The 27995-nt window shown below is 43.6% G+C and overlaps 1 protein-coding gene across 4 annotated transcripts; it reads right to left on the minus strand.

Moving 5' to 3' along the window:
* Window positions 1-47: 47 nt before the first annotated feature.
* Window positions 48-27953, minus strand: LOC135546161 (transcription elongation factor SPT5-like). Of its 4 annotated transcripts, none has more exons than XM_064974356.1 (30): window positions 27807-27953; window positions 27281-27382; window positions 26924-27077; window positions 26729-26794; window positions 22590-22601; window positions 22335-22404; window positions 22155-22220; window positions 21992-22057; window positions 21853-21883; window positions 21670-21738; window positions 21097-21348; window positions 20887-20976; window positions 20730-20800; window positions 20516-20621; window positions 20289-20382; window positions 20038-20174; window positions 15723-15878; window positions 15464-15610; window positions 15055-15201; window positions 13524-13649; window positions 13311-13398; window positions 13027-13137; window positions 12369-12471; window positions 12123-12250; window positions 11904-12009; window positions 11540-11698; window positions 11223-11391; window positions 2026-2229; window positions 564-659; window positions 48-441 (listed from the first exon to the last, which is right to left on the minus strand). In XM_064974356.1, the coding sequence occupies exons 2-30, from the start codon at window positions 27365-27367 to the stop codon at window positions 301-303; spliced, it is 3252 nt and encodes a 1083-aa protein (XP_064830428.1). In that variant the 5' UTR covers window positions 27368-27382; window positions 27807-27953; the 3' UTR covers window positions 48-300. The 4 variants fall into 4 exon arrangements, with proteins under 4 accessions (XP_064830428.1, XP_064830426.1, XP_064830427.1 ...); XM_064974354.1 differs by having other exon boundaries at window positions 27281-27385; XM_064974355.1 differs by having other exon boundaries at window positions 27281-27409.
* Window positions 27954-27995: the final 42 nt, after the last annotated feature.

Below are 27995 nucleotides of genomic sequence, written 5' to 3' on the forward strand. Positions count from 1 at the left end.
TATTGTTCTGTATATACAAAATGTTTATATAAGACACCACACAGTGCAACAGTTAACATTTAATTGACATTGTACACGCATAACCAAAAGGTAGTTTCTATAACAAAAAAAGTAAAGAACAGACAAAAATTACAACCACAGAGCACTAAAAACCAATGCGAGTTCACTAAGAGTTTGGCTGAAAAGAAATTACACGGGCAATTTTAATCTTTGATAGTGAACATGGGGGCACATATTCTGCTTGTTTTGAGTGACGTTGCTTTGCAGTGAGGGCGTGTTGTGAGGTTGGGGTGTGATGGCTCAGAGCTCCAGCTTGCCCAGGAAGCGGAGGTTGAGAATCTTCAGCTGGTCATCCAGCTCCATCCTGACGATGCCATCGTCCCCATCAATACTCAGTAGGATCCCCGTGGCCTCGCGGTCCTCCCCTAGAATCACCTTCACCTGGAGAGGCACCACAGACAACAGATGACACACCAAGAGCAGCCAGAGCCTTATGAACCATGCACCCGTCCACAGAACTCTTGAGTCCAGTAGAAAGGTGTTGTTGTGAAAAGCAGCCTTACCTTGTTGTTCTTAGTTGGGGTGACAGGCTCTAGGTGTTCACTGGAGATGCTCACCACCTTCTCTGTGTCCTGGAGGAAGACGGAGCACATGCCACCCTGAGGAAGGAGAAGACACATCAGGTCAATGATGGGAGTACTTGGTTCAGCACATTCATGTTGTCAACATAACACATTAGGTAAGAATAGTAAAAAGGGGGAATAAGACAATATCTCCTAAATGCAACAAAACTCAAATTTAACCATTCTATTGGTTTCTAGCATAATAAAAATAGTAAGCAATTTAGCAAAAACTTTTATCCAAAGAGACTAAATGCATACATACATTTTACGAATGGGTGTCCCCGGGAATCGAACCCACAACTCGTCGTGGTGCAAGCGCCATGCTCTACCAACTGTGCCATAAAATGCTATTTTGTCCTGCTACAGCGGTAAATATATGAAAATAAGCTTATTCAGAATGAAGTGAACTTCCCCACCTCTCCGTCATGGTTTAAACCAGTGACCGTTTCAGGTTGTTTCAGTCGCAGTAATCTCTTTACTCTGCCTCTATTGCTCTTGAGCTTTTGCTAGCAAACTCAGGAGACACAGATGGCTGTATTTCAGCCTCTTTTCAGGTGTCGACTTTGACAAAAAAAAACACACAAAAAAGTCAATTAACAAGAGTGTGTCATTACACTGATGTTTTGTAACATTTTTCTTTCTTTTCATTAAACCTTTGGTGCACTGTTTGGATACTGGAATTATTTTGGAATGGACGAATGTGTGCAAGTAGCCTACCTTTTGAAGTGATTTGTTTGATAGTCAGATGAAAACATGACAGGTTGTGTTCACGTCACATTAAAAAAGGTAATACATTATTACCGTTAAAATACATGTCTTACCATAAGGCATAAAAAAAAAATTAAAAAAAGATGCCCCCCATTCTGTAGGGTTTGTATCGGTTACATCAAAAGGCAATGGAAGCCAAATATGAGGGATGATACAGCATATATCCTATATTTGGTATATCATTGGTCACAGACGTTACACATACACAGTGCATTCAGAAAGTATTCAGACCCCTTGACTTTCTCCACATTGCTATGTTACAGCCTTATTCTAAAATTGATTACATTGTTTTTGTTCCCCTCAATCTACCAAAGATAAGACACATGACAAAAAGTGTTGCTCCATCTTGGCAGTGTCTCCTTTCTTCCATCAACAGGCCAAAACGGAGCCGTTACTGTCAGGAATCCAGAGTTAATTTCTACTCAAATAAATCAAATGACTACATACCATTTTGGTTATGGAAGACAAATCCCAGAAATTAATATTTCTATAAAACTCTTTTTCCCTAAAAGCCAAAGTAATGTTCCCTCCATTTCAATCCAGACAGGAAACTTGGGTAATGAAGTAGAATCAAATGTGTGAGCCCCTGTACCATCTAGGATCGTGGAGGAGTGGTGTGGTCTTTGCTACTCACCGTGACACTGCGGATGACGGCCGTCTGGTTAACCACCTGGCTGTCCAGGAAGGTGTCCTTAACGCGCACCAGGATGTCGGTGGTGACCCAGTCGCAGGAGGTCTGGTCGATGTTGGAGCCGGGCGTGTGGGGGTTGTAGCCGCCAGGGGAGGGGGCGCCGGGGGTCATGGGGCTGTAGCCTACCGGGCTGGGGCTCGGACTGGCCTGGGGTGGGACGACAGGAGGAAACAAAGATGAGGGCGATGGAACTTAGATTTGAAAGCGTTTCAACGATGCATCGTTCCGACAACAGCCAAAACCCCACGCAGAGAGAAGGTTCGCTTAGTTGTTGAAGCACGTGTACATACCAATGGGACCAAAAGAAAGGCAACTCTGCTCTCTGATCAACAGCACTCACTCTCTTTTCAAATCTTACTTTAGACACCTTACCTTAAAAGGAAAACACTCAAAAAATGTGTATTTTTCATTAGTCCACTGTTAGTACAGTCCCAAAATCTTTTGCATGCCAGTAGTCAAGTTTTTAAGAAGTGTCACATCATTATGATGATGCAAAATGCATGCAAGCGAATGTTCTTTCTGCATGGTGTTTTAAGAAACGCGCTACATCTTCAGCTGATGTTGGAATGACGCAATGTTTAAACAATGACGACTTTTCCTTTTAATCTAACATAATTATATGATCACCTATAGATAGATGCTAACAGGCCTATTGAGGCGGCTTATTCTACAACAAAGCACTAAACCACATATTTGGTATATCATTGTGCACGTTGTTACACATATACAGTGCATTCGGAAAGTATTCAGACCCTTTGACCTTTTCCACATTTTGTTATGTTAAAGCCTTATTCTGAAATGGATTAAATATTTTTTTCTCCTCATCAATCAAAGATACCCTATAATGACATAGTAGGTTTAGAAACGTTTGCAAATGTATAAAATAAACCCTTCCTCTGGAAATATCACATTTACTTAAGTATTCAGACCCTTTACGCAGTACTTTGTTGAAGCACATTCGGCAGTGATTACAGCCTCGAGTCTTCTTGGGCATGACGCTACAAGCTTGGCACACCTGTATTTGGGGAGCTTCTCCCATTCGTCTTTGCAGATCCTACCAAGCTCTGTCAGGTTGGATGGGGAATGTTGCTGCACCTGTTCGATCGGGTTCAAGTCCGGGCCCCTCAAGGACATTCAGAGACTTGTCCTGAAGCCACGCCTGCATTGTCTTGGCCGTGTGCTTAGGGTCATTGTCCTGTTGAAAGGTGAACCGTCACCCCAGTCTGAGGCCCTTAACGCTCTGGAGCAGGTTTTCGAAGACATCTTTGTACTCCGTTCATCTTTCCCTTGACCCTGACTAGTCTCCCAGTCCATGACGCTGAAAAACATCCCGACAGCATGATGCTTCCACCATGCTTCACCGTAAGGATGGTGCCAGGTTTCCTCCAGATGTGGTGCTTGTCTTTCAGGCCGAAGAGTTCAAACTTGGTTTCATCAGATCAGATAATCTTGCTTTTCATGGTCAGAGTCTTTAGGTGCCTTCTGGCAAACTCCAAGCAGGCTGTCATGTGCCTTTAACTGAGATGTGGCTTCTGTCTGGCCACTCTACCATAAAGGCCTGATTGGTGAAGTGCTACAGTGATGGGAGAACCCTCCAGAAGGACAACCATCTCCACATAGGAACTCCGGAGGAGTCAGAGTGACCATCGGGTTCTTGCTCACCTCCTTGACCAAGGCACTTCTCCTGATTGCTCAGTTTGGCCGAGCAGCCAGATCTAGGAAGAGTCTTGGTTCTTGGTGGTTCTAAACTTCTTCCATTTAAGAATGACGAAGGCCACTGTGTTCTTGGGGTTCTTCAATGCTGCAGAAATGTTTTGGCACCCTTCCCCAGATCTGTGCCGACACAATCCTGTCTCGGAGCTCTACAGACAATTCATTCAACCTCATGGCTTGGTTTTTGCTCTGACATGCACTGTCAATGTAATGAAATGTGAAAAAGGGAAGGGATCTGAACAAATTCCAGATGCCCTGTATATTGACACAATAATTACATAAGCCTAGGCTACAGTAGCCTAAAAGTAGAACTCGATTGAACATGAAATTGATTTCAAAATATAGGCCTAGGCAGCCTACTGTATTTATCATTTAATACAGTCATCCCAGGTTGCATTTTAAACAGCTTTTTCTAACTTTCACTTGTTTGAAACATTTGCAAAGACATTGGCAACTTTGTATTTGTAGTCAACTTCGTCCTGGGAGTTCAAAAAGACATACGAATCTTGATTCTATGTTTAGCGAAACACTGAGTATAAGGTGCAGTTAGAGTCGGCTAAACTTTGAACATTGAGATATTAAATGATTGAGGCAAAGTCTTGAACAGAAAGTTTGTAAAAAGCCAGAAGGCTTTAGAATGCGTTTGATGTAGGAGAGCGATGTGTTGATATAGAGAAGACAGATGGATATCTGTGGATCATGAGGTGAGGGGTGAGGTCAGTTCCCTTTAACTTCTTTGGGACTGGGGGGGCAGTATTGAGTAGCTTGGATGAATAAGGTGCCCAGAGTAAACTGCCTACACTCAGGCCCAAAAGCTAGAATATGCATATAATTAGTAGATTTTGATAGAAAAGACTTTGCAGTTTCTAAAACTGTTTGAATGATGTCTGAGTATAACAGAACTCATATGGCAGGCAAAAACCTGAGAAAAAAATCCAACCAGGAAGTGGGAAATCTGAGGTTTGTTGGTTTTCAAGTCTTTGCCAATCCAATATACAGTGTCTATGGGGTCATATGGCACTTCCTAAGGATTCCACTAGATGTCAACCATCTTTAGAACCTTGTTTCATGATTCTACTGTGAAGGGGGAGCGAATAAAAGCTGTTTGACTAAGAGGTCGTGAGAGCGAGCTGCGTTCCTTTTCATTTCTAAAGACAAAGGAATTGTCCGGTTGAAACATTATTGAAGATTTATGATAAAAACATCCTAAAGATTGATTCTATACATCGTTTGACATGTTTCTACGAACTGTAATATAACTTTTTTTGACTTTTTGTCTGAACTAAGTGATCGCGCATCGTGCATTTGGATTCCTGGGCTAAACGGGCGAACAAAAAGGATTCCTGGGAGTGCATTCCGATGAAGATCAAAGGTAAGTGAATATTTATAACGCTATTTCTGACTTTTGTGACACCTCTCCTTCTTTGGAAAATGGCTGTATGTTTTTCTGTGGCTAGGTGCTGACCTAACATAATCGCAAGGTGTGCTTTCACCGTAAAGCCTTTTTGAAATCAGACACTGTGGTTGGATTAACGAGACGTTTCTCTTTAAAATGGTATATAATACTTTTATGTTTGAGGAATTTTAAATTATGAGATTTCTGTTGTTTTGAATTTGCCGCCCTGCAATTTCACGGGCTGTTGGCAAGGTAGGACCATATCCCAGAGAAGTTAAGGAAGTAATCCGGGTTGGTATTTGGTTACCTTCTTTCCCGTGGAGCCATAAACTGTAAAGTGGAGTGTCCTAAGTAGGATGCATATAAACTGTGATGTCTGAAATGTTTAGCTGTCCGTTTTCAGCTGTACAGAACCTTTGGGAAGAAGAAACTTGGTTAACACTTCTCTAGTATCTGTGGGTTATTAACTCTGAAAAATAAGAACCTAACAGTGCCAGAGGGCAACAAACCATCTGGACCACTACAATAGCTGAGGGAGTCAGTAAATAACAAGCATTTTTAAGAGCAACTTCAATAACAATGGTTATTAGAAGCAGCTTGGAGATTAACGATGCACCTATGGAGGTTCTGAAGAATTTAGCAGATAAGCCTCCAAACGTAAATCGTAAAACATTTTTCCCTCTGGCAAGACATGCCCTTTGTATAAACCAACAGCACTAAGTCTTACTAATTTGAAAGAATGACAAGGCAACACTTGTCAACACACAAAGCTAAAACAATGTATTGCAACACCCTTAAAGAGAAAGACATGTTTGGGAAATAATATGAAGTGCTTGGAAGGGCTCGACATTAACGCTTTCCGGAACAAGTACATTTTTTTATTTTTATAAATAAAATGGACAAGAATATACACTAAGTATACCCAACATTAGGAACACCTTCTTAATATTGAGTTGCAAGTTTGAGTGAGAGTTTGTTTCTTCCCTCGAGCCGGGACAAAGAGCTCATAGGACCAGAGTACAAATAATATAATAATCAATACTTTTGCTCTTTATTTAACCATCTTACATATAAAACCTTTTGTGTTCATTGAAAATTGTGAATAACTCACCACGGGTATGCTTGAAAGGATGCACATAACTCTGCAATGTTGGGTTGTATTGGAGAGTCTCAGTCTTAAATCATTTTCCACACAGTCTGTGCCTGGATTTAGTGTTCATGCTAGTGAGGGCCGAGAATCCACTCTCACATAGGTATGTGGTTGCAAAGGGTAGCGCTACTACTGCTGTGAATCACATTTGTATTTGGCTTACCCATGACGGCATTGCGTACTACAGTTTGGGAATACCCGTTTCCAATTTAACTTGTTTTATTGTCTAGCAGCCAAAGGCACAATCCTGGTGATATTAGTAACCCATGTTGATGCATCTTTAGATCGCCCCTCTTCATTTCTAACAGATATTTTCCTCGGTCACATGAAAGTGCTTCGGAGTGCGGTATGCTTTTGAGAACGGTATGTTTTCACGCTAATTGCAATTTGGAACATTCGTGTGTAGCCTACAGTCATGTAAGCGAGCGGTCGCATCTACACTTCGGTCCGCAGGTAGTATAACTTTTCATTACATTTTCATTACATTTCATTATAGTACAACGGTTTGATTTGTCTAATTTCTTCTTAGCTAGCTACATAGCCGTCTTTGTATCAAAGATAATTGCGTAATTATCGTATTTCGTCGTCCTAACGTAGTCTACACTGCTATCTGCCCAGCAGCTAGCTAACGTCCACCGTCTACCAGCACTGTAGAAACTATTACACGCAACTGAACGACTCGATTAGTGTAGTGTTAGCTAGCTACATAGTTGTCTTTGCTGTCTTCGTATCCAAGATAATTGTGTAGTTTAGAGTGTGTAGACTTAGAGTGATTATCTTAATTTACCGAGGTTAGCTAGCCAGCTATTTGTCGTCCTTAACGTAGGAGATACTGCTAGCTAGCTAGCCAACAGCTAGCCAACGTCTACCGAATAGAACTTCAACAACCCGGTCAACATTCCGCTTCGCTCCACAGGTAGTATCACATTTTCATTTCACTTCATTACAGTACAACGGTTTGATTTGTTTGATCGTAGCTAGCTAGCTACATAGTCGTCTTTGTATCTAAGACAATTGTGTAGTCTAGAGCAATTTTCTAGGTTAGCTAGCCAGCTATTGTCGTTCTTTTAACGTAACGTAACGTAATCAACACTGCTAGCTAGCCAGCTAGCCCCCGAATAGTAACACTGTAGAAACTATTACACTCGACGGAACGACTTGATTAGTGTAGTGTCAACAACGCAGCCACTGCCAGCTAGCCTACTCCAGCAGTACTGTATCATTTCAATCATTTTAGTCAATAAGATTCTTGCTACGTAAGCTTAACTTTCTGAACATTCGAGACGTGTAGTCCACTTGTCATTCCAATCTCCTTTGCATTAGCGTAGCCTCTTCTGTAGCCTGTCAACTATGTGTCTATCTATCCCTGTTCTCTCCTCTCTGCACAGACCATACAAACGCTCCACACCGCGTGGCCGCGGCCACCCTAATCTGGTGGTCCCAGCGCGCACGACCCACGTGGAGTTCCAGGTCTCCGGTAGCCTCTGGAACTGCCGATCTGCGGCCAACAAGGCAGAGTTCATCTCAGCCTATGCCTCCCTCCAGTCCCTCGACTTCTTGGAACTGACGGAAACATGGATCACCACAGATAACACTGCTACTCCTACTGCTCTCTCTTCGTCCGCCCACGTGTTCTCGCACACCCCGAGAGCTTCTGGTCAGCGGGGTGGTGGCACCGGGATCCTCATCTCTCCCAAGTGGTCATTCTCTCTTTCTGCCCTTACCCATCTGTCTATCGCCTCCTTTGAATTCCATGCTGTCACAGTTACCAGCCCTTTCAAGCTTAACATCCTTATCATTTATCGCCCTCCAGGTTCCCTCGGAGAGTTCATCAATGAGCTTGATGCCTTGATAAGCTCCTTTCCTGAGGACGGCTCACCTCCCCACGTCTACCTTTGACTCATTCCTCTCTGCCTCCTCCTTTCCACTCCTCTCCTCTTTTGACCTCACCCTCTCACCTTCCCCCCCTACTCACAAGGCAGGCAATACGCTCGACCTCATCTTTACTAGATGCTGTTCTTCCACTAACCTCATTGCAACTCCCCTCCAAGTCTCCGACCACTACCTTGTATCCTTTTCCCTCTCGCTCTCATCCAACACTTCCCACACTGCCCCTACTCGGATGGTACCGCGCCGTCCCAACCTTCGCTCTCTCTCCCCCGCTACTCTCTCCTCTTCCATCCTATCATCTCTTCCCTCTGCTCAAACCTTCTCCAACCTATCTCCTGATTCTGCCTCCTCAACCCTCCTCTCTTCCCTTTCTGCATCCTTTGACTCTCTATGTCCCCTATCCTCCAGGCCGGCTCGGTCCTCCCCTCCCGCTCCGTGGCTCGACGACTCATTGCGAGCTCACAGAACAGGGCTCCGGGCAGCCGAGCGGAAATGGAGGAAAACTCGCCTCCATGCGGACCTGGCATCCTTTCACTCCCTCCTCTCTACATTTTCCTCCTCTGTCTCTGCTGCTAAAGCCACTTTCTACCACTCTAAATTCCAAGCATCTGCCTCTAACCCTAGGAAGCTCTTTGCCACCTTCTCCTCCCTCCTGAATCCTCCTCCCCCTCCCCCCCTCCTCCCTCTCTGCAGATGACTTCGTCAACCATTTTGAAAAGAAGGTCGACGACATCCGATCCTCGTTTGCTAAGTCAAACGACACCGCTGGTTCTGCTCACACTGCCCTACCCTGTGCTCTGACCTCTTTCTCCCCTCTCTCTCCAGATGAAATCTCGCTTCTTGTGACGGCCGGCCGCCCAACAACCTGCCCGCTTGACCCTATCCCCTCCTCTCTTCTCCAGACCATTTCCGGAGACCTTCTCCCTTACCTCACCTCGCTCATCAACTCATCCCTGACCGCTGGCTACGTCCCTTCCGTCTTCAAGAGAGCGAGAGTTGCACCCCTTCTGAAAAAACCTACACTCGATCCCTCCGATGTCAACAACTACAGACCAGTATCCCTTCTTTCTTTTCTCTCCAAAACTCTTGAACGTGCCGTCCTTGGCCAGCTCTCCCGCTATCTCTCTCAGAATGACCTTCTTGATCCTAATCAGTCAGGTTTCAAGACTAGTCATTCAACTGAGACTACTCTTCTCTGTATCACGGAGGCGCTCCGCACTGCTAAAGCTAACTCTCTCTTCTGCTCTCATCCTTCTAGACCTATCGGCTGCCTTCGATAGTGTGAACCATCAGATCCTCCTCTCCACCCTCTCCGAGTTGGGCATCTCCGGCGCGGCCCACGCTTGGATTGCGTCCTACCTGACAGGTCGCTCCTACCAGGTGGCGTGGCGAGAATCTGTCTCCTCGCAACGCGCTCTCACCACTGGTGTCCCCCAGGGCTCTGTTCTAGGCCCTCTCCTATTCTCGCTATACACCAAGTCACTTGGCTCTGTCATAACCTCACATGGTCTCTCCTATCATTGCTATGCAGACGACACACAATTAATCTTCTCCTTTCCCCCTTCTGATGACCAGGTGGCGAATCGCATCTCTGCATGTCTGGCAGACATATCAGTGTGGATGACGGATCACCACCTCAAGCTGAACCTCGGCAAGACGGAGCTGCTCTTCCTCCCGGGGAAGGACTGCCCGTTCCATGATCTCGCCATCACGGTTGACAACTCCATTGTGTCCTCCTCCCAGAGCGCTAAGAACCTTGGCGTGATCCTGGACAACACCCTGTCGTTCTCAACTAACATCAAGGCGGTGGCCCGTTCCTGTAGGTTCATGCTCTACAACATCCGCAGAGTACGACCCTGCCTCACACAGGAAGCGGTGCAGGTCCTAATCCAGGCACTTGTCATCTCCCGTCTGGATTACTGCAACTCGCTGTTGGCTGGGCTCCCTGCCTGTGCCATTAAACCCCTACAACTCATCCAGAACGCCGCAGCCCGTCTGGTGTTCAACCTTCCCAAGTTCTCTCACGTCACCCCGCTCCTCCGCTCTCTCCACTGGCTTCCAGTTGAAGCTCGCATCCGCTACAAGACCATGGTGCTTGCCTACGGAGCTGTGAGGGGAACGGCACCGCAGTACCTCCAGGCTCTGATCAGGCCCTACACCCAAACAAGGGCACTGCGTTCATCCACCTCTGGCCTGCTCGCCTCCCTACCACTGAGGAAGTACAGTTCCCGCTCAGCCCAGTCAAAACTGTTCGCTGCTCTGGCCCCCCAATGGTGGAACAAACTCCCTCACGACGCCAGGACAGCGGAGTCAATCACCACCTTCCGGAGACACCTGAAACCCCACCTCTTTAAGGAATACCTAGGATAGGATAAAGTAATCCTTCTCACCCCCCCCCCACCCTTAAATGATTTAGATGCACTATTGTAAAGTGGCTGTTCCACTGGATGTCATAAGGTGAATTCACCAATTTGTAAGTCGCTCTGGATAAGAGCGTCTGCCAAATGACTTAAATGTAAATGTAAAATGTAAACATCAACATGATAAGCTTAATTGTCTGATCAGTTGCGTCAGCCTCATTGCTTTAACATTTTTTAAATGTTCAGCAGTTGTATGAATTTTATATAGAAAGTATTTGGTTGTAATTGTTTCAATATTTTTATAGGCTACCAAGAGTGGCCCACCATCTTCCAGGAGACCCTTAAAGGGGGCAGTGTTGTATTTTGAGACAGGCTTGAATATGCAAAGATGCCAATGGGCAGAGTGTAGCCTACATGTTTCTATCTTTTCTCTATGGTAAAAAGATAGTAATGGATTTTTTTTAAGTAGTTCCGGGCATCATACAATGATGTAGAAATGGTGTTACAGACCATTTTTCTTTTTTTGGGGATAAGTGACTTGAGCTTTCAGACAAGTAAAATTTTTAAATCAACATCAGTCCTACTAAGTGGCAAAAAAAAAAAAATGTATGTCAAGCGTGGTGGGTCTTACCTGGTATGCCATGGGTGAGGGTGTGGGGTGGTAGCTGGCTGGTGAGTGTGTGTTCTGGTAGCCCACTGGGCTGGGGGCCACCTGATGGTAGCTCTGGGGACTGGGGCTGGGCTGGTACGAGCCCTGTGGGGAGGGGGCAGTGTACGGCGAGTACTGTTCCGTGTTGTACCTGAGGAACACACACAGTCAGTGGACTTGGCTAGGACGGAGAGAATCAAACTCACCTTGAGCAGTTGGTCGTCACTGTAAAAGGGGCCTAGAGACATTGAAAAAGACAGCAAACAGACAATGGAAAACCGTATGTGTGTGAGACTCACATGGCTGGGGTGCCTGGGGTCTGGGGGTTGTACTGGGGATTGACCTGGGGTGAGGGCACCTCTGGGTAGCCAGGGGTCTGGGGGTTAGGCGTGCCCCCGTAGCCCTGAGGGGACGGCGAGGGCTCGTCATCATAACCAAACTCAAAGTCATCGTCCGCCCTGAAACAAGAGGAACAGGTTAAAGGCTGTTTCCAAAAAGTTATCCTATTAGGGAAACATATTTTCAGGATCTGTAGAATGTACAGAAAAATAGCTGTATTAACTTTGACAACTCTTGACCAGGCAAAGACGAAGAAACCATTATCAACCATAGAATGCTGAGGCTCTGTCCCACATTTAGTTTTTTTCCCCACATGTAGTCTACCTGGATGGTGTGTTGGGGTTGTTGGGGTCCCACGCTCCGCTCTGCCCCGGCGTCCTGCTCCCATCATGCAGCGGGGTCTGGGAGCCGTAGTGAGGTGTACGGCTCCCTGTGGGGAACAAGGATCACCACAATGAGAATAGTTATATTGCAAGTCATAGATATATATATATTCTGATTGAGGGCCACAGAGGTATTTCCTTGGTGGAGTGTCCCGCTCACCATCGTGTAAGGGGGTCTGAGAGCCATACATGGGGGTACGGGAGCCTGTCCCGTACATGGGGGTCTGGGAACCGTACATGGGAGTGCGTCCGTGGGTGGAAGTCATTCCTCCATGCCTCTTGGCTCCCCTGAATGTAACAAAAACAAGTCAACATTAATTAACACTCTAAAATGGTGAACTATTGCATTAATATCACCGTGTTCACAATGTATCATTGCAATAGATCCCTGATGGTGTGAACGAACATTGTGGTGAGTCGCTGTCGGTCCACAGAGATGGTCTGGCATGTTGAGTGCAGCTCCACTCTGGCTGTCGACTCGGTGGCATCCTTCACCACTCCAATGTACCCTGGGAAATAATGTCAAGGGTTAGGCCAAAAGATTCCCTATTGAGAATGATCCAAGTGTTGAACCTCCTACACCCATGGTGCAACAGCATTTCTGCTTAATGTGTTTATTGTTCATTCTATGGCAGAGGACAACCCCATCTGGTTCACATGTGACCTGGTTCGGTCCTTTTTCTGCATTCATAGCAAGTGGGAAACTCAGAAAATCCTACTTGTGTGCATTCACATGCCTTGAACTCATTGAGAACGCAGATTGGCTAAATGGCTTACAATGGGTTAAAAATAAACTAAAAGTACAGCTATTAAAGTTGCAAAAAAATTAGTGTTCAAAAACAGATGTTTTTTGTAAATAATGTTTTGCTGTTGCATTTAAGTGTCAAAAATGCTGTTATTGAGAATTTCAATAGTATGCGACATCAGATTTTAGCATGTGGGAGAAGTCAGAGACAGATCAGTTTCCCACAAGTAATTACCAGCTGGAGGAGCATTCAAGTCGTTTTCTCACAGTCGTATGCTGATATTTACAAATTTCTGAGATGTTATGAACGCAGCATTACCCTTGTATGGTCCCTGGGAGATGCGGACAGTCTGTCCAATCAGGTCGTTGTCCCTCCTGCCCCGGCCACGCCCCATCTGTCCACCTCCTCCACCACCCCTCTGCTGCTGGCCTGAAGGAGAGGACAGGAGTGGTGTAATGCCTGTGGTCTGATAATTGTTATTTAGTGTTGTATCCTGCACTAAGCAACTGTTCGCTAATTTCTAAAAATCAACAAAGGGCAGTGTAATACAGAGTTTATGGTGAGAGTGACCACATGCTCTCTGTGAGCTGTACTCCACTCACCACCACCACCACCTGGATGCATGGGGCTGCTGATACTTGGACTCCTCGGAGCGAAGCCTCCCACGGTGAAGTTGGTGACGTCTCGGGGCTAAAGAATGGAAGAATCAAAATGTCAACAACAGCTCTGATGGTTCCCACTGGAGAAGGTTAAGAGGTGATGGCATAGATGGAAGACTTGAAAGTGATGCGGTGAGAGCTAAATGGGAGACTGACCTTGGAGCCCCCGGCCAGCACCACGTGGCGTGTCTTGCAGACGAACATGCCCCCATTCTCCACCAGCTTTTTACAGTGCAGGAAGGCAAAGCCTCGGAAAATGTGGCGGATCTCTCCCTCACGCCCCTGGCAAACAAACCACACCACTTATATGCTAACAACCTATACATGCTAATCGCACCTTTGGCAAACTGAAAAACAGCTAGAGATAAGCAACATGGCCTAAACTCAACATACAGTCCCATTTTGAAAATAAATAAATAAAGTACCAGTCCAAAGTGTGGACCCACTTACACATTCAAGGGTCTTTATTTTTTTAAACTATTTTCTACATTGTAGAATAATAGTGAAGACATCAAAACTATGAAATAACACATATGGAATCATGTAGTAACCAAAAGTGTTAAATTAAAATATATTTCAATGATGCACCGGCGTTAAACTAGACATCGGGCCGATAGCGATGTTGGCATTTTTAGCGAATGTCGTCCGATTCCGATATGTTCACAGCTATATCATCGTGCATCCCTAATATATTTTATATTTGAGACACTGCAAAGTAGCCACCCTTTGCCTTGACAGCTTTGCACCCACTTGGCATTCTCGCAACGCCCCCCCCCAAAAAAACCTGGAATGAGTAGGTGTGCCCAAAGTTTTTGACTGGTGCTGTACGTCAAAGCTCTTCAAGCTGACTTAACAATTTTGTCAATGAGGGCTCGAGTCCAGACACTGGCTTTGAAAGTAGTCACCAAACCTGGATGGAGGCCTATAGTAGAGCCCTAGACAATATTTTTTGTTGCCTAATTCCATTTACTTTTCCATTCAACATTTTGTTTTTCCTGGTATCAGATGTCATTTTTGTCACAAAATCCCTTTAAAAACAACATTGTAATGTTCTAAGTTCACAACAAGGCTTACACGAAATCAGGAGACCACATTTGAGGTCTGGGAAAAATCAAAGGAATTTTCATTTTTTGGGTGTAGATCCCCTTCAAATTTAAGCGTACACCAGCAAGAGACTTGTTCGGTTAGCAGTGTTTCTATAGCGCAAATGTGATTGCAGAGTTTGCTAAACAAATCTCCACTGGATTTATGCAAACAATCATGATTATTCTGCTAGGTAGGCTACTTTGTAGTTAACATTTAAATTGACAAGGTTTTTTGGAAAGCCTTTCCATCTACCAGAAGATAGTTATCATTAGCATCTTCGCTAACGGCTACGCGAAGTGGTAGACAAACGCGCACACAGCCCGAGGCAATTCCACATCGTCTCTTCAGAAAGTTCAAGGAAACTAAGAATCACTTATGCATTTTGTTCTTAATTATGATCATCTTAGGCAAATGAATAAATTATCTAATAAGTTCAGTACATTTAGTTGATTTCCGATTAAATGTAATACATTTTTGAATATAGTTTAATTCCGTGATTCCTGTCCACGTCACAGATTTTATAGGGCCCTACTAAAGCTGGAGTTGAGAAATACATTTATGAGCTTAGACCTATAGAAAGCAGAACTGTGGTGAATTTTACCGAGTGTGGCCCATCGATGACCTTGACAATGTCTTTGACGTGAATGTTGTTCTGCTCAGAGTCCAGCGCCACAGCAAAGCGGTTGTCTTTCCGCCGATTCACTGCCTGGTGACGCACCGTCAGCACCTTGCCGTGCATGTTGAGGACCTGGGGAGTAGAAGAGGAATACATGTGTGAGTACTATAGGAATGCTCAGGGATTTAGGCTTGACTGCCACAATTTAATAGACATTACACTATGTGCCAATTTTAAAATTTAGCAAAATCACTCAAGTTCCCATTTCAAGAACAGATGGTGGACAAAACACCACACACACAATCTCTTATAAAATAACATTTATTTTGTCCTGATCTGAACCTGATCATTTAAGTGGAAATGTATTTTGCAGAAGAGTAAAATGAGTACCAACCTGGAATGTCTCTCTCTCCAGCCTGACAATAACTCCCACGGTCTGAGGGTCCAGTTGGACCAGCTCTCCCCATTCGTGCTGGCCCCCGGCATCTACCCCTGACGCAGTCTCAGAGCACAGCTGTAAGTCCCGGGGCAGGACCTTCAACTACAGAGCACACACACCCACGTAAAATTGATAATGGTTCACCTAAGTTACGTAGGAATTATGCAAAATATTTTTTATTGATGTCCCAGTTCAATAATGTGACGTTGCTTACCTCGTGCATGGTGAGGTCAGAGAAGAGGATGACAAAGTTCTCCTCCACGCGTACGATGAGGCCGGTGTCGCCTTCATAGCGGCCTGCTATCACCTTGACGTGGTCACCCATACGGAAGTACTTCCTCAATTCATGGGCCGGGAACTCCAGCGGATCCTGCACACAGACCAGACATCAATAACAAACCAATATTTTGTATCAGTGCCAATAGAATGAACGGAACACAGTGGGAATGTATGGCCGCCTCACGTGAACGTTTTGATCCCGTAATTCTATCCATTTTACATTTTTGAGAAGCCCAATTTCTTCATCATGCTGTAATGGGAGTCAGTTCTCAAAATCCCAGTTTTTGTGGCTTGACTAATAACTAAGCACATTATCCCTACGCAAACAAGAATCTGGTCTGTGATCGCTTGACCCCGGGTCATATTCTACCACTCCCTCATTTTTGGGAAGCATGATTAAGTAGTCTATTCATGACTACACACAGCCCGATGATTTCTTCATGCTGTGATGAATCGTGTTCCCTTTGCAGGCTATTTGACTTGGCTGAACCAGAATCTGGCTTGCTAGCCAATTAAATGCAGCCTGCGGTGGATTTAGTAATAAATAAAAAAAGAGCTTGTCTATAGTCAACTGAAATGTCACAGCTTAGCACATAGAACTGCAGTTACACAAGTAACATCCGATGTCCGCTATTAACAGATTTTGGCTCTTGCTTTTGAAAGGTTGGAGGAACTCAGGAAGACATGCATTCGGTTTTCTTCTACGACACAAGCCGCGCAGGACATTTTAGAAGGGACTGTGACAAAACTGCAATTGAAAGCAATGCAGATTACCTTTTTATACACAGTTATTACCTGATGAGCTTCCATAATGTTTGCCTGAAATTTACAAAATCTTTGATGCTTTTCAGTCACTTTGTGATGCAAATTAAAACACACACCTTTCCTATATTAAAGTAATTTCACATATGTTCTTATTATCTGTATTACCTCTTATTATCTGAACGTCTAAAACCAGATAGAAAGTATGCAGAAAAAACAAACAATGTAAATAACTGCCCTTTTCTGGCACGCAAAATGATGCAGTGATTTCAATAAATATCAGTCAAAAAAAACACACACAAAAAAAAATCATCCCTATGTTGATTGCTCACCCCTGGTTTACTGGTAGTTCTCATTGGAATTCCAATTTGTTTGGCTAGACCAGACATGGGCAAACTACGGCCCGCGGGCCACATACGGCCCGTTAGGCTTTTTAATCCGGCCCGCCGAACTTGTCCAAATTATAGTAAAAACCTCCTTTTTTCCCCCTTCCCTGCAATGCCCACGTTTCCCCAATAGATGGCGCACTCAAAACACATTGACCGTTGTTGGAGTGGCGCGTATTTCTCTTTATTTCACTTTAATTTTCACTTCGTTTCACGTCACCATTAAGCCCTTCTGTGAAAATGAGCGGACCAAAGAGAAGGAAAGTGGACAGCGAATGCCGAGTGTTTAATAAGGAGTGGACAACAAAATACTTCTTCACTGAAGTCCGATCAACGGCTGTATGTCTGATATGCCAAGAAGCTGTTGCGGTTTTCAAAGAGTACAATATCAGCCGTCACTTTGCCACGAAGCATGCAAACTATGCTAGCAAGCAGTCAACACAAGAACGGGCGGCTACTGCTCAGAGGTTGGCAGCTAATTTACAGAGTCAACAGAATTTTTTTCACCGACAAACTGCAATTCAAGAGTCAAGTACCAAGGCAAGTTATTTGCTGGCATTCAAATTAGCAAAGGCTAGCAAGCCTTTCTCCGAAGGCGAGTTTTTGAAAGAGTGCATGGTAGAGACAGCAGGTCTCGTGTCCGGAGAGCAAAGCCAAGTTTGAAAAAATCAGTTTAGCACGCAGGACAGTGACTCGCCGCGTGGAACTGATTGACGAAGATATAGTCATCGAGTTAAACAAAAAGGCGGAGTCCTTTAAGTTATATTCACTAGCACTGGATGAAAGTAACGACATAAAAGACACTGCTCAGCTCCTAATTTTTATCCTAGGGATTAACGACAGTTTTGAGATAACGGAGGAGCTTTTGAGCATGGAATCACTGAAAGGGAAAACGCGAGGAGAGGACTTATATGAACAGGTGTCTGCTGTCATCGAGAGAATGAAGCTACCTTGGAGTAAACTTGCCAATGTCACCACGGATGGATCGCCAAATTTAACTGGAAAAAACATCGGGCTGCTGAAAAGAATCCAGGATAAAGTGAAAGAAGAAAACCCTGACCAGGATGTTATTTTACTTCACTGCATCATTCATCAGGAGTCTCTGTGTAAGTCTGTATCGCAGCTTAATCACGTCGTGGATCCAGTTGTAAAACTTGTTAACTTCATACGAGCAAGGGGACTTAATCATCGTCAGTTCATTACGTTCCTGGAAGAAACTAATGCGGATCACCAGGACCTACTTTACCACTCTCGCGTCCGCTGGTTAAGTTTGGGGAAAGTGTTTCAACGAGTCTGGGAGCTCAAAGACGAGATTCGCTCATTTTTAATTTAATGGGGAAATCCGAAGAATTCCCGAGCTGAGCGACACAAACTGGCTTTGTGACTTTGCGTTTGCTGTGGACATATTTTCACACATGAAAGAGCTGAACGTGAAGCTACAGGGGAAAGATCAGTTTGCGCACGACATGTACACAAATGTGAGAGCCTTCAAATCCAAGCTGGTTTTATTCTCCAGGCAAATGTCAAACAAATCTTTCGCACATTTCCCCACACTAGCCGTGCAGAAAGAGGCCGCCCGAAATGCGAAGAAATACTGCAAATCACTGGACGATCTGCACAGAGAATTTTGCCGTCGGTTCTGTGATTTTGAAAAAATTGACAAGTCACTTCAACTGGTGTCCTGTCCCCTGTCACAAGACCCCGAATAAGCACCGCAGGAGCTGCAATTGGAACTGATCGATCTTCAGTCTGACTCCGTCTCAAAGGAGAAGTTCAAGTCTCTTAAACTGAATGACTTTTACGCTTCACTTAACGAGACCGCGTTTCCAAACCTCCGGAGGACGGCGCAGAAGATGCTGGTGTTGTTTGGCTCGACCTACGTGTGTGAGCAGACGTTTAGCGTCATGAAAATCAACAAAGCCCATCACAGATCCAAGTTAACTGACCAACACCTCAGATCTGTCCTGAGAATTGCCACAACAAAACTAACTCCAGACTTTGATGCACTGGCAAAAAAGGGAGACCAACAACACTGTTCCCACTGAAATGGTGAGTTTTTCTGCTGTGTTATGAAAAAATGCATATGGAAAGTTTGGAAGTGCGTCTTTTAATTAAGAGCAATGCGCATTTATGCACAGCAGCGGTACAGTAGCTTAATTAACACGCCGCACATCGCTCTTAATTTAAATTTAAATTTTCAGCTGATATTTAATACAGCCTATGTCTGTGTGCTTGGCAACGATACACGTGTACTGTTTGCGCGTGAAGGCGAGGGCGTCCGTGGCGAGTTTGTAGAGCGCGCGGTCAGGACAATCCATCCATGATTTTGCGGAGTTTAACACAAGTAGATATTATTGAGCTTGAGTATTTCGTTGTGTAATAATATGTTTTGAATGTTGAAAGTGATTCCATTTTTCAATAAATGTTGATTTCTTTAACTTTGCACCTTCGATTGAAACTTATTAAAAACAGACGCAATCTTGATAAATCACAGTGCGTATGTTATTTTAATCTATTTACATTTCCTCCTCCCAGTATCTCCGAAATAGTATGTAAATGCTATATCTTGCATATTCCTTGAGACAAATTTATTAACTGATAAGGGCTATTTTTCACATTTGAAAGACAGTTAATAAATTGGGTTGTAGTGTTCTTACTGTGCTATGAGGTTTGCACACACTACATTTAATGCTTTAGTATATCCGGCCGAAACACTCCCTCCAAATGTTCCTGGCCCGGCCCCTCTGTCAAATTTTAGAACCCATTGTGGCCCGCGAGTCAAAAAGTTTGCCCACCTCTGGGCTAGACAAATAAATAACAAAACGTCACTCCAATGCAAACAAGAATCTGGTTCTTAATGGCTTGAACCAGGGTCAATGTCTTTGGCTTGTTTTTAACAATAAGTAGACTGAATTTCTTACTTTAGGGCCTGAGAATATCTGAACAAAATTCTACCAAAAACTAGCAGAACATTATGTACCGTTTTGTCAATTCTAACCAATGCGAACCTGTTTCCACACAATTTGACTTTAGGCCCAACTCTAGTAGGACAAATCTGAAATGTCCTCCCAATGTCATTGTCTGCTTGGCGCTTGTCATTACCTTCAGGTCCTCATGCTTGGGCATGATGGTGATCTTGTTGCCATCCACACTCAGGATCTTGCCCTGCAAGTTGATCAGCTCTCCTTCACACACCTCCACGTTGTCCCCAGCCTGGAGGTTGTGCTCACGCTCTTTACCTGTGGTCACACAACAAAACATGCCTCTTACAAAAGCAGATACACGTAAATGAAAACCAGAAAGTAAATACCAAATCTCATATATCCTGAGTATGCTTTAGAAGTGGCTGTTACCTGCAGTTTCAGTCACCACCTCCAGATCAATGCCTTCTGGCTGATCCTCAAACTTCTCCAGCTCTGACAGTGTGGGTTTCACTCCTTCAGTGATCTATAGATCACAATAAAGAGACTGAGCCATGGGTATAGATAACTAAGAACACTTTTTAGCCCCGTTTTTCACTATTGGGCTTTCAACAAATGGCCAATAAAACAGTGGTATTGAGGCAACGTGGTCGTCTTACCACAGCAGACATGGCAAAGCTCTTGAAGAGGAACCCTTTACGGCTGTAGCGGTTAGCTTCAAATATCATGAAGTCTCCATCGTGGCTGACATCCCCACCAAGTGACCTGCAAGAAAACACCATCAGGAAGTAATCGAGGCTGCGATCTTATCTATTTGGGACAGTGTAATCAAATCCCCAATAATGATAGTCTTCAGGACATGTTTCATTGTACCTGATCTTTTCCGCATCGAAGAGTCTCTGGACTGGTCTCTTGAACTTCTTCCGCTTTGCAAACCAGTCTTTCTGGGAGACACAACAGGAAGTATCATGGGATATCAAAGTTGAGGGTGGTGAGTAGCCCATGACAACAGAGTGCTGCCGTTGCTTACCATGCTCATACGGGCCTTAATTCTGTCCAAATCTATCCTGGGAATCATCTTCAGTGATATCGTGTTCTGACTGGGCTCCACATAGTCCACCTAAAGGAGGAGAATACATGTATGTTCCAAGAATATGGTAAGGATATTTACCTTTGTCTTCAAAATACATATTCATCAGTCTTCACAAGTGTTGACTTCCACAATGTGTTACAAGCATACCTGGGCAATGTCATCTTTGTAGAGGCCTCTCTTGAGGCGGACCCAGGACTTGGGCTTGAGGTTAGTCACCTCTTTGACCACCTTGAGGACGTCTGTCATCTCCTTGATGGGAACCATCTGCTGGTTCCAGAAGCCCATCCTCAGGTTGCCTATTCCATCAATTGCAGCCTTGACGTGAGTCTGCTTGTACGACTCCACATAGATGTAACCTTTGACATGTTCGGGAGCCACTACCGACTTGATTTGGAGGGGCTGTGTAGAATGGTGTATAAGAAAACATTTCACAGGTTGTCAAAGCGCCCTTTTTCCCCCTTTTATTTATTTATTTATATATAAATCGCCAAGAGATATACAGGCTATCAAGAGATCCATCATATAAAGCACTAAATGCAAACATTAGCATCTTATTACAAAGAACATTTCAAATCAAATCTTATTAGGTCACATGCACCGAATACAACCATACATACTTACGAGCCCCTAACCAACAGTTCAGTTTCAAAAAATACAGATAAGAATAAGAGATAAAAGCTATAGAAGCTGTGAATGCAGAAAATTAGGGTGGGGACATACAGTGTCTGTGAATTGATAGGCAATGAATTTCCTCATCAATGCGATGGCGGTTGCTCTCTCTTCTCCAATCTGAAATGACAAAATTGCATGACATAAAAAAAATAATTAAAAAGTAATTTTGCCTAACTGTTCTTATTGTGTGCTGAACTTTAGGATGTCTACAGAAAAATATAGGCTCCATACCTTACACTTGACCGTCCAAAGATTAGGATCCCTTTGAAAAAGAATATACAATACCAAGAACATTGAGAATATGTATATAGATTGGATCGTTGTAGTGCACTAAAAATACATTCCCCATCTTGGTGAAGGTGATACATACTTGACGCCAGGGAGCAGCTGCTGCTGGGTGATGTCATCAGACAGTTCCTCAGAACCCCCAGGAAAACTAGAGGGAATCAAAAAACGAAATTTCAGTCAAAGGGATAACTGGTAAATAAATATTGAAACAGAAATTAACAGATTACTACTGTGAAAATACTCACTCATTTCCTGATTGCTTGGCATATTTCCTCATGTAATATTCACCCAAAGCCTCTTCTCTGGAATCTCTGAAATATCCAAAAATTCAAATGTCAGACTTCAAGAACACAGCTTCGCATAGTAACAACTGGAATATTCATGGAAAGAAGCCAAGCCACTCGTAGCCCATAAGAACACATTACCTCCAGAGGTTCTGCAGCCTGCGGGAGCCGGAGTTGTCCTCATCCAGGACCACATGGTCAATGTTGGACACTGAAGAGTAAAGCAGACTCAGTGAGCCCATTAGTCACACAAAAAACAATTTAATGTGTAAGATTGAATGTAGAAGTTATCCATTCAAACAAGTGGTCCTTTAAAAGAACCTATCTGTGTATACCTATGTTTAACCCCAAGTGGTAGGTAGGTCTTTTTCATATTGGAAGAAGAAAACCACTTACCCTCAGCTTCCTCTGCTCCGGGCCAGGCAGGTTAAGGTAGAGGGAGGAAAACACATTAAGAGCCAAATGAGATGGTCATACACACAAAGCAAAGAGTGGCAGGGACACAGACAGGAACAAATGAAAGTTTTTTTGTTTTTTTACATTAACGATGGTAAAAGACCAAATGGCTCATGAGACCAAGGATGATTGTAATGTGGGTAATTGTAATGTGGATGCTTATGAGTCTTTGTGATATGGCTGATTGACATGCCAAAAAAAGCTTAAAACAATATAATTTAGCTAAAATCACACATATTAGCTTTCTAGCAGGTAGCATTTCAGGCAAATGGTCACACTTGGTTCACATAGGTGCCTAGAACCTGATTATTTATTACAAATAAGGTTGTACATTTCGGGGAATACTCAAAAGGTGGAAACTTTCCGTGGGAATTAACAGGAATATATGAAAATTAATATTAATTCAATTTAAATGTAGATGTTTTTTGCATTGGATATATTTATCATATGGAGACAGAAACAAAACTTTTACCTTATCATAAGTAGACAATTGCAAAAAATCCTTCCAATAGAAATAAAAACAATTTAGTTATGAATTGAACTTTAATTAAATGAGTTGCCTCATCACATGAGATGATTTCACTGAAGAACAAAAGAAAGAGAATATTGAATGATCCATCGCATCTCTGTCAAATCATAGTTTCTAGACTAAAGCTTTGGATGTCTTCCTCTCAGGCATCCATGTCTTCTCCCTGGACCTCCTCAAAGTCCACCTCTTGAACATCAGCCTCTGAGGCATCATCTTCACTGTCACTTTCCAACCTTGTTGAGGATGGCTCGTTGTCAGGCTCAAAAAGCCTCAAATTTCCCCAGATTGCCACCAATTTTTCAACCCTCATATTGGTCAACCTGTTGCGTGCTTTGGTGTGTGTGTGTTCCCAAACAAGAACCAGGCGGCTGATGTTGGTGGGATTTGGAGGATGATGGAGACAATAGGGGAAAGAGCCTCAGATCCACAAAGTCCCTTCCACCAGGTGCTGATGAGATATGGCACAACGGCCATATTGCACCTCCTTCCCAAAGCCCTTGCTTGGATGTGTACTTCGCCAGACTGCCAAGAACCCAAAATACATCATCCAGGAGGATCCTCTTAAGCTGATGCTATCGATATGGTGTCTGATTCATCATGTTCACCTCGATTAGAAGTAGAGGGACTTTGGTTGCTTGCTGTGAGCACTGAGGGAACTTCATGCACATCTTTGTTGTATTCTTCACATTTGATTTGGCACAGTATTTGCAAATGTACACATTTCCTTCTACATTAGCTGCAGTGAAAAGTCTTCACACATCAGATAGTGCCCGTGGCATTTTCCTGTAAAGATTTGAAAAAAAGATAAATAAAATAAATACAATTCCATGTACAGATAAATAAATAGTTAAGCAGTTAAATTAAATGACTCCTTTGTAAGACACATGTTTTAAAATGAAACATGCATGGAAACAGTTGAATTAACACTCCTCAGTTAGCAGTCTCAAGCAAGCTAAAACCCACATGGTAGCAAAAACTATCTAGCAGAAATTGTTAACAAGTTAGAAATTATTTAAACTATCTAAACTCAGCAAAAAAAGAAACATCCTCTCACTGTCAGTCACTGTCAGCTGTGTTTATTTTCAGCTAACTTAACATGTGTAAATATTTGTCTGAACATAACAAGATTCAACAACTGAGACATAAACTGAACAAGTTCCACAGGCATGCTAACAGAAATTAAATAATGTGTCCCTGAACAAAGGTGGTCAAAATCAAAAGTAACAGTCAGTATCTGGTGTGGCCACTAGCTGCATTAAGTACTGCAGTGCATCTTCTCCTCATCGACTGCACCAGATTTGCCAGTTCTTGCTGTGAGATGTTTCTCCACTCTTCCACCAAGGCACCTGCAAGTTCCCGGACATTTCTGGGGGAGAATGGCCCTAGCCCTCACCCTCCGATCCAACAGGTCCCAGATGTGCTCAATGGGATTGAGAGTCGGGCTCGTCGCTGGCCATGGCAGAACACTGACATTCCTGTCTTGCAGGAAATCACACACAGAATGAGCAGTATGGCTGGTGGCATTGTCATGCTGTAGAGTCATGTCAGGATGAGCCTGCAGGAAGGGTACCACATGAGGGAGGAGGATGTCTTCCCTGTAACGCACAGCGTTGAGATTTCCTGCAATGACATTAAGCTCAGTCCGATGATGCTGTGACACACTGCCCCAGACCATGACGGACCCTCCACCTCCAAATCAAATTGATCCCGCTCCAGAGTACAGGCCTCAGTATAATGCTCATTCCTTCGACGATGAACGCGAATCCGACAATCACCCCTGGTGAGACAAAACCGCGACTCGTCAGTGAAGAGCACTTTTTGCCAGTCCTGTCTAGTCCAGCGACGGTGTGTTTGTGCCCATAGGCAACACTGTTGCCTGTGATGTTTGGTGAGGACCTGCCTTACAACAGGCCTACAAGCCCCCAGTCCAGCCTCTCTCAGCCTATTGCGGACAGTCTGAGCACTGACGGAGGGATAGTGTGTTCCTGGTGTAACTCGGTCAGTTGTTGCCATCCTGTACCTGTCCCACAGGTGTGATGTTCGGATGTACCGATCTTGTGCAGTTGTTGTTACACGTGGTCTGCCACTGCGAGGACGATCAGCTGTCCGTCCTGTCTCCCTGTAACTCTGTCTTAGGCGTCTCACAGTACATATATTGAAGTTTATTGCCCTGGTCACATCTGCAGTACTCATGCCTCCTTGCAGTATGCCTAAGGCACGTTTACGCAGATGAGCAGGGACCCTGAGCATCTTTCTTTTGGTGTTTTCCAGAGTCAGTAGAATGGCCTCTTTAGTGTCCCAAGTTCTCATAACTGTGACCGTAATTGCCTAGAATCTCTAAGTTGTTAGTGTCTTAACGGCCGTTCCACAGGTGCGTGCTCATTAATTGTTTATGGTTCATTGAACAAGCACGGGAAACAGTGTTTAAACCCTTTACAATGAAGCTCTGCGAAGTTATTTGGATTTTTACCAATTATCTTTGAAAGACAGGGTCCTGAAAAAGGGCCGTAAACTTTTTTGCTGTGTTTATTTACTAGTAAAAAATAAATAAATGTAATATAAATAATATTCACCCCACCCAGTATTGTAATTGATCAAAACTTACCAAAAAGCTTGTGGTCCTTGGCTCAGACAGTGTAGTAGTGTGGGCTCAATAGCATCTCATTAGTGTGCAAGATCTTGAGAATGAGCTGTACATGTGATGGAAGAATGCACTGTGCATGCAGAGGGTTGCAATTCCATTGGATTGGGGATAGTTAAACTAAGATATGCCACAAGAACTAGAATTGCCTTATGTGTATCCCACAAAAAAACAGTCACTGTTATAAGATCACTTTGAGGAATTTAAGCAAAAATCCCAGGCTTAACATCCCATGGAAAATATCCGACCCTTTGCATCCCTACTGATAAGTCATAACACTGCCGGTGTCAGGTCAACATACCATCCAACAACATTTTAGTAAGTAAATAGGTCACAGCTGTAAATAGGTCACATCTGTCAAATACAATATACTAATGTATTACCTCATACAGGTAGCCTCAGTTATTATGGGAGACCCCAATAATGTATTTGCCATCAGTGCTCCTTTAGATTAGAAGTGCAGCAGTATGAAAATGTGGGTGGAGTTATAACAGAATGTGACTTATTGAATGAGAGATAACCAATCCATTTAATTAGATGCAAGGAAAACAGAGAGCAGAAAATCTGGAATTGATTTACCGTTAACTGAAGGAGGCATGCACAAGAAAAGGAATTATTAGCACAGGAAGAACACAGTCAACACTCACATATACTCATTTTGGCATAGATTTGTTGATTGTATTTGTAATGCTGCCCGTCCCTTCCTGAATCCAAACAACACTACAGACAAATCCATCATGCCTAAGCATGTGCACACCACCCATAGGAAAGTAATTTTCTAATAATTTAAAATTCAACGAAGTTCATGAACTCAGTCCTCATCAACAGACAACTGCCCCAACGTTGCTCATATAGAACTCCCTCTCAGGTATTAGATATCCTCAAACATGGCCCCATGTGTGACCTTACCTTTCTCCAAAATATCCTCAGCCCCTTCCTCCCACGGGTCTTCATCTTCATACTCATCATCCACATCTAAAAAAAACAGAGGGATAAGTAAAGTTTCTTTCAGATACATTAAAACTAAAACGTTTTGGTGAGCAAGAACATGTTGACAACTATTCTACACTGCAATGGTATTATCCGAGTCTAGATTTGTCTTACCGGCTTCATCTAAGATGAAACCTCCATGCCTGGGTTTCTTTCTGGGACGGTCATCATCATCCTCTTCCTCCTCTTCGTCATACTCATCTGCCAAGTCTTCCCCTTCCTCTTCTGCTGCCTTGTCACTGCCAGATAAACTTGCCTGCCCATCTTCCTGTATAGGGGGAAACATTCAAACCACTCACAATTTATGTCAATGCATTAAAACGTGCAATGTCAATTTGGAGCAAGTCTGGGTATGTTAGCATCAATTCTGATACAGTAGCAAAATGAGGGCAATGCATGCACAGGTGCAACTGTTCCACCACCTACCCATTCACACAGTGCAAGGCAGTGTTAGGTAGCTAGCTAGCTTACCTCTGCCTCATTTTTATCCACCTCCTCGGCTTCGCTGCTTTGTTCACTCTGGTTGTCAGAAAAGTCGCTGTCCTCACTGTCCGACATTCTTGGAGCCGGGGTCTCCTCCAAAGAGACCGAGTTGAAAAACTAAAATCACTGTGCTTTCTAACTAACGTTAACTGTTAACTTAGTTCAGACAGTCCTTGCTTGGGTGAGACTGAAAATGAAATGCTATCCAACACTGACTGTATTACTAGCTACAGTAGCTACCCAAAAAGCTGGAGAAAATGTGTTTCAGGGTAATACGCTGAGTTACGTTATTCAATGTACATAGTCAGTTAGCTTATTACGATAATGTAACGACCGAAACAACACAGAGAATGTACAATGTTGATAGCTAAAAGCGAAAGCAAGGCCTAGTATAGTAAGTTAGTAGCCTCAGGATCACGCGAGCCAGCTAGGAAGCTAACGTTAAGCTAGAAAACAACCCAAATTTACAATAATATTTTGATAAATACATTCCAAGCATAGCTAACGGTATTACCTTTCTAAAAACACGTGTCTTGGTTTGGACTTAACTAAAAGAAGAAATTGTTAGATCATTTTTTTTGTTACTTCCACTTCCTTCGATACACAGAATAACGAATTTTGGAAGGCAACGAACCACATTCTCGCGATGGTTTGAAATAATTGTTAAAGTGGTGCAGTCTCATTAAATATGTTTATATCTGTG

This window comes from Oncorhynchus masou, chromosome 9 (genome assembly GCF_036934945.1).
Source record: "Oncorhynchus masou masou isolate Uvic2021 chromosome 9, UVic_Omas_1.1, whole genome shotgun sequence".
NCBI lineage: Eukaryota > Metazoa > Chordata > Actinopteri > Salmoniformes > Salmonidae > Oncorhynchus > Oncorhynchus masou.

Bases quoted from the DNA above. Each gene is read 5' to 3' on its own strand.
- LOC135546161 (XM_064974356.1), bottom strand. From the start codon at position 27,367: ATGTCGGACAGTGAGGACAGCGACTTTTCTGACAACCAGAGTGAACAA. The intron at 12,251-12,368 runs GTTCGTTCACAC...TGTTACATTCAG, and splicing joins CGACAGCGACTCACCACAAT to GGGAGCCAAGAGGCATGGAG. The intron at 442-563 runs GTAAGGCTGCTT...GTGCCTCTCCAG, and splicing joins CCCCAACTAAGAACAACAAG to GTGAAGGTGATTCTAGGGGA.